The following is a 6,790-nucleotide window of genomic DNA, read 5'->3' on the forward strand; positions in this document are numbered from 1 at the left end:
TTTCAGCAAAGACCTATTGATCTCCTTAAACGCGAGAGCATTTGCGTTCTTGCCGATGCTATTTTTTCTGGAGCTAACTTCGATTTGTTTCCGTGAAATTTTTGCGGCCGGCACGTATTTCTCGTCGGTATGACCTTTCCGTTTTAACTTCGAATGTGATAAATTGACCATGACCTTGCCTCTGGAAAAAGTATTTGCCTCTGGAGATAGTTTGTTGGCCTCGATCCGTTTCTTGTTTGCTTGCAGTGGTTCTGCCACCTTCTCACTTTCTGATTCGCGAACCTTTTCATTCTCCCCTCCCTCTTCCGGCATCTTCTGTAGTTCTGGGCCCAGTTGTTCGAAGGTCGATTAGCGCTTAACCCGGAGTTAAATTTAACCCGAGTTTCTCTTTCTAGTGTTCAAAAGCATTTTCTCGGATAATTTTCTCTGTCAAATCTAGAGCTTTCAATCATCAACTTGTAGACTAAAAGAATTAAAACTGAAATGCTTTTTAAGCTTTCAAATCTGAATTCAAATCTCGCACTAACCCGGGGTTATCTTAACCCAGCTTTGAACAACTCGGCCCTGGTCCACGAGTCTTCTCATAATTCTTCTCCTCTAGAGGCAACTCCTCTCTTTCTGGTACACGAAAGTTCTCATTCTTCAATCCTTCCTCCCATTCTCTCCTCTGCCATGCCTTATTTTGCTTTCTTTTCTCTCTTTTTGAATGCGCTATTGAACGATACTTTCCATCCCTTACTCGGAATACTCGCTCTCCTTTTTTACATAACTCCTCTCGCTCGTTTGAGTCCATGTTTTCATTCACGGGAAAAGACTTCCGTTTCGGAAGGTAGCACATGGTACGTGAGAATAGCCTCTAAAAAAAAACAGAATCCATTGTTTCAAGAACACCCGTACTTAACCCACATATCAAAAGTAAATTCCTTTTTCCTGTCCTCACACATTTCCCTCTTAAATGGTTAGGACAAGTTATTTTATATCAAGCGCTGTGTGATCACGTCCTTTATTCTCATAACCTATGTGATTGACAAGGAATGTTACTTGACAAATTTCTAGTTTGCTACAGGAAAATTGACGGCGAGATATTAACGAATCCGTTATAGCTGACAACGACATAGATCTGCCTTTTACGTTTTCACAGAAATGTTGTTTATGAACTGGAAAGTTTAAAACTTTTAGCGCAATTCAAAGGCAAGCGGAAGAAAACACACGGTGGAAGGTGATCGCGCCTTAAATGTGGTGTTTTTGGACAACGAGCGCCAATAAGGAACAAACTGTGTCTTAACGAGGGTTTACTGAAGACCGAACGAGAACCGCATGGAATTACAAAGATGATTCACGGGCGCATGCGCGCGCTAGATACCGCTGAAAGTAACGCAATAACAACGTAGTGGCGTGATTGCCTCCTCCTTCTTTCCTACCCTAACTAAGAAATAAAACATGAACAATAGGCTGAACTGATACGAGCAGTAGACTAAAACCGCATAGGATAACAACGGCTAAAAGTAATGAAAGAGCTAGAATAAATATGAAACTGAATGTAACGGTGGGGTGTATTCCCCCTTATGGTAAGGTACGAGTGAGCTAATAAAATACGCAGTTCATGGTAAAGACCGTAGTTACGGCTAGAGAGTACACGGCAGAGTTATTAGTCAAAGTCCCAGTCCTTATTGTGCCAAAATGGGGCTTTCCGCGAGCGGTCAGATTTCCGAGTGGGGATAACAGCAGCAGGTGTCGGCTGTGCATCATCAGTAAAAGAGGGGTCCAGGGGAGCTTGTGGAGGACTCCGAGAAGGCATAATGACTTCAGGGATTGGGGGGTGTTCCTGGGCGGGTAGCTGAGAATGAGCTGGAGACACTGAGTGGTGTACCGGAACAGTATAGGTATCCACTGGTGGAGAAGCAAGCACTGTAGGGGGTCTTAGTGAAGGGACGACGGGAACAGGATCATCGTCAGAGTCAGAAGCAGTGGATTCGGTCTGGCCACGGATGGGTCCTTGTGGAGTCTGAGCTAGGACAGTTGGGGTGACAGGGTAGCAGTCACACATAGGAATGGTGTAGACCTTACTGCTGAACTGTGAACTGGTAAACTTGCGGAGCTGACAGAAAAGGTCTTTATCGATGCCGATCACAAGATACTTGTCGCGGGCTTTCAGTTTGTCTTTGTCACCTTTGATGAAAACAAGGTCACCAACAAGGACAGTGGGGATGGAGGCTTTGGTAAAGCCATGGGCCTTGGACTTAGCACTCGGCATGTGATTCTGCTGGCGGGAAAAGTTTTGACTGAGGATAATCTGGCGGTCGACAATTGGAAGCTGCGCACCAGTGAGCTGGTCGCGTTGCGTCCACAACTCAAGAGCTGAGAGGCCATCACGGCGGATGCGGGAGTTCATATTGGCCGTTGCTAAGGACAGCGTAGTTTGAGAGACGGGGCCTCCTTCAGGAGACAAGTTGAGGATCTCCAAGCCTAGCTCTTCGATTGCGCGCTCAGCCACAGGATTCTTGTTAGGGTTTTTGGGCCTACCAACCTCCAGGGTGATCCCATAAGAGAGGAGTACTCTGTCTTTGGCAAGGGCGGAGAAGCCAGGGGCAGGATCAACGCGGACGATCACCCCTCCGTCGCGAAGGGAACGGAGCTGAGAGCAGAGCATGATGATGGCATTGCGGAGGTCTTCGAGTTTTTCACTCGCGATGAAGGAAGACACGGTGTACGAAGACACTGTTTCCCTTAGAACCATGATCAGTTGACGATGACGCTTAGCGACATCAGCTGCAAATGATACGCCAATGGTAGGAGGAGCATCGGCAGAAGACTGCGGGTGCAGGTGTTTAGGGATAGTCTTCAGAGATTGACAGGTGTGACAGCAGGAAGAGACAGTCTCAATTGCTTTGTCAAGGTCCAGAGCAAAGAAGTACCTGCTAAAAAGGCGCTTGGTTTGGTACTTGGAAGGATGACTGAAACGGATGTGAAGGGCTGTCAGGAGTCCATCAAGAACAGTGCGAGGGACAACAATGCGATCGCGAGGGGGCTGGAAAGGCGGGTGGTCTTTGACAACGAGAAGACCATCAGTGGCGATGACGACGTCGTGAAGATAGCGTTTGACATCAATTATTTTGGTAGCCTTCTTTGAAGGTCGGGTACCTTGACTGAGGTGAGAATGGGTTCGCCGGAGGTGAGGGCATTCCAGCTGGGTAGCTTGCCATGCGGCGCGGCTGGTGAAGGGCATTCGAACAGAACCCTCTAGGACTTCGCTCACGGAGATGCTGCGCACAACAGAATCTTCCAACTCCGCAATAAAGCGACAAATCTGACAGCTGGAGTCCAAGCATTCTCTTGGGTGTCTGCTGGCGAAGTCTGAGGGGAGGTTTTCAACACCTGCAATGTGGCGCACATGGACAGAATAGCGGCTGACTGTAGACAGGAAGGTGGTAACTCTGGAGCTGGCTGAGAACTCTCCTCTCCTAAGCTTATCGTAGGCTTGGACACAAGGCCTACTGTCCGTCAGAACTTCGGTTGTATGGGATGACTGGATAATGTAAGGGGCGAAGTGCTTGATGGAGGAAGCTATGGCCAGAGCTTCGATCTCACACGGTAGCCAGGTCACTTGATGCTTTCGCAGTTTCGCGCTGAAAAAACCAGCCAACAGCAGTTTACCGTTCCGGTGGGTGTAGAGTGTGGCTGCGATGCCTCTATTCTTCACAGAACCGTCTGTCACGATCCACAAAGCGTCGCGGGGTTGGGGGATTGTGATGGTCTTGTGGTTTTCCAAGGCATGTTGGGCGGACTTGAAAGACAGGAGTAACTCATCGGACCACACTAGTCTTTCTCGAGACTCCTTTCCAGCGGTGGCCTGATCCAAGGGGTCCAGCAATTCAGCGAACTTAGGGAGTACTCGGCTGAGCACCTTGTATGCACCAACGAAAGATCGTAGGCCTTGAACAGTAGTAGGAGGGTCAACAGAGGATAATGCGGCTAACTTGTGGGGGCTAGCCTGTAGGGTGCCATTAGACCATACCCAACCCAACACGGTGGCCTTTCTGGGACAGATGAGTGTTTTGGGCGCGGAGAGACGAAGATTGTTGCGTTGAAGCAAGGAAAGAACGCGCCGCCAATTATGAAGGACATCTGTAGGGTTGCTCCCACCAACGTACAGGTCATCAGCAATTTTGGCAACACAACCTTCTTGAATTAGGTCACCCAGAACTCGAGACATTAGCTCCTCGAGGCATGTTTCCGACCCAGGCATGCCCATAGCAGAGCGGGTATACACACGGATGCCTTTAAAGGGTGTGGCTACCCCACAGTACTTCATGGAAGAGTGAGCCAGTGGAATTTGATAGAACGACTTTAACAAGTCCGAGATAACTATATACTCCCACTTCCCAATTTCACGCAGTACACCATCGACGTTAGGCATTAGAGAAGGCTGGGGCTTGCTATACTGGGCAACTTCGCCGAAGGATGTCACAAGTCTGCTACCCCCATTGGGTTTCTTAACAAGGAAGGAGGTATTCAAGTACTCAACGTGTACGTTCACCTGTTCAGGTCTGGCAAACACACCAGCCACTTCGAGCTCGTCAAATTTGGCTTGCAATTCCTCAAGGGTGCTTCTGTTGTACTGTGGGAGTCTGCCTTTACGCTGAGGGGGGAGTGTGGGACCAATGTTGACAACAGCTTCAATGGTACCGCTAGCGCCGTTATATTTCGAGATAGTGGGGTTGAAAACATCATCAAACTCCAGATTCAGTGCTCTGAACTTGTCGCGAATGTCCTCGTCTAAGCAGCCATCGGGGTCAAGGATCACATTAGTGGAGAAGGGCTGGCAGCAGGTAGGGGCAGTAGTGGCTGTAGAGGTAGGGGCAGATGTGGTGTCTATGCTGTCAACAGGTATAACATGCCTTACATGACACAGCTGCTCGCCGGTCCGAAGAAGTATAGGAGAGTCAGTCGTATTGGTTATGCGTACAGCGTGGTCCACAGAGAGGACTTGTTGAGGTGGGGGCCATGCTCCTTCTGCCTTGAGGGGGGTGTTGGATGGACAGTCTAGTCGGGGTTCAAGGGCCCATAACGTATCTGGGTCAGAATCACAAGGGGTGTCAAGCTGAACGTATTCTCCTGGCAGTATAACTGTGCGTTGCGGGTTGCGTAGGAGAAAGGACTGGGTGCGTCGCACAGCTGGTTGAGTAGTGTGTTTGGAAGCAGTACCATAGTGGATTACGTCAGACCCGCCGATTACAATTTGGCGCCTGGCAGGACGGATGCCGATGTCGTTTCGGGCCAGGAAGGGGTTTCCCGCTAAAATGTCAACATCGAGTTGGCGAACAACTAGGGCGTCTAGTTCAAATGCTTGCTGTCCACGAGTGAGAGTGCAATGCACTTCACCCACCACATCCATAGGGGTAACTCCATCGGCTTGGCGGGCCATCTGAGAAGCTGGGGTAACAGGTAGGCCATATAACTTAGCGGCCGAGGCACGAACCATGTTAGACGTGGCGCCAGTATCAAGGGTGAGCTGCACCGGGTGCTCGTGGTAAAAGGTGTTGAGAACAGGTGATTGAATGATGCTGACACGGAGTGCAGTAGGTGCAGTAGGTACATCACTGTGCTCAGGCGGGAGGGCATGATCGCGACACTCATCATAAGGGCCACAGTCGCCGGTCGCAAACTCATCAGGATCGTCGTTTATAAGACGTGAGCGGGCCAATGGTCTCCTGTCACGATCAGGCAGGTAACGGCACTCCATTAGATCATGGGTGTTGTGAGGGCGTCCAGCGGTTTTGCAGAGAATACAAGATACAAATGGACGGCGGCGTGGTTGGCCCTGTCCGCCATTAGAGGTGCGTCTGGGGTTGACATTGCTAATACGCATGGCTTTGGTGTCCTCTATGGAGCGTAGTTCATCAAGGAGGGAATTAAGTGCTTGTGAGATCTCTGGCTTGAGTGAGGCAAGGGTCTTGTTACGCAACTCAGAACCATACTTCTGCTTTACCAGTAATGGTAGGCCAGGGTGGATCAGCTGCAGCCACAGAACTACTATAGTGTTCTCGAGCGATGGGGAAAGATCTTCATCTGCGGTCACCTGCTCACCGTGGTGGGTTAAGCCACCATTAACTGCAAGGAGGTTGTCTTCGAAGAAGGCCATGAGGCGTTGGAATAAGTCCTCTGGTCGCTCAGCAGTTTGAAGGCTGATGCTTGCAAGGTCGAGGAAATGGGCTCCGGAGGACTGGAACCCAAAATGCTGGCGAATTTTCTGCCAAATGTCATTCAGAGAGGTAGAGTGCTTTACTATGGAGTTCCTGGAGATCACGGGGCAAAAATTGGCAATCTGTCCGAGCAGAAGATCCAGGTGGGCATTTTTCTGAGCGGCAGTAAGTCGTTGTGCCTCAGGTATAGACGTGCCATCATTCGTAAGGCCTCTTCGAGGGTTGGCGGCGGTTTGTTTTTGCCATGTGGCCTCTAAAAATGGGACAAAGTTCTTGTCTAGGGATAAGATGTAGACTAAGTTTTGCCTCCAACTTTCGTACGAGGTGATGGTCTCGTTTTTCGTAAGCTGCCATTGTTTAGGCGCCCTGGGAGCGGCGGCCATGTTGGTTTTCCTACACGAGCGGTTACGGCGAATTCACGTTGATTTGTTGATCTTCGCACTTCGTGAAAATAAGGGTCACAGGTTCCAGACGACCACACTTGTGTTAGGGTCCACCGTACGTGGGTAAAAGCCGCTGCCACCACGCCAATAAGGAACAAACTGTGTCTTAACGAGGGTTTACTGAAGACCGAACGAGAACCGCAT

General features: G+C 49.7%; 1 protein-coding gene across 1 annotated transcript; it reads right to left on the reverse strand.

Moving 5' to 3' along the window:
- Positions 1-1,648: 1,648 nt before the first annotated feature.
- On the reverse strand, positions 1,649-6,586 carry LOC140926680 (uncharacterized). The gene has a single exon (XM_073376397.1). It carries the CDS (start codon positions 6,584-6,586, stop codon positions 1,649-1,651), a length of 4,938 nt encoding a protein of 1,645 aa, XP_073232498.1.
- Between the last annotated feature and the right edge of the window lie 204 nt (positions 6,587-6,790).

The sequence above is a fragment of the Porites lutea genome, chromosome 1 (assembly GCF_958299795.1).
Source record: "Porites lutea chromosome 1, jaPorLute2.1, whole genome shotgun sequence".
In the NCBI taxonomy this organism is placed as follows: Eukaryota; Metazoa; Cnidaria; class Anthozoa; order Scleractinia; family Poritidae; genus Porites; species Porites lutea.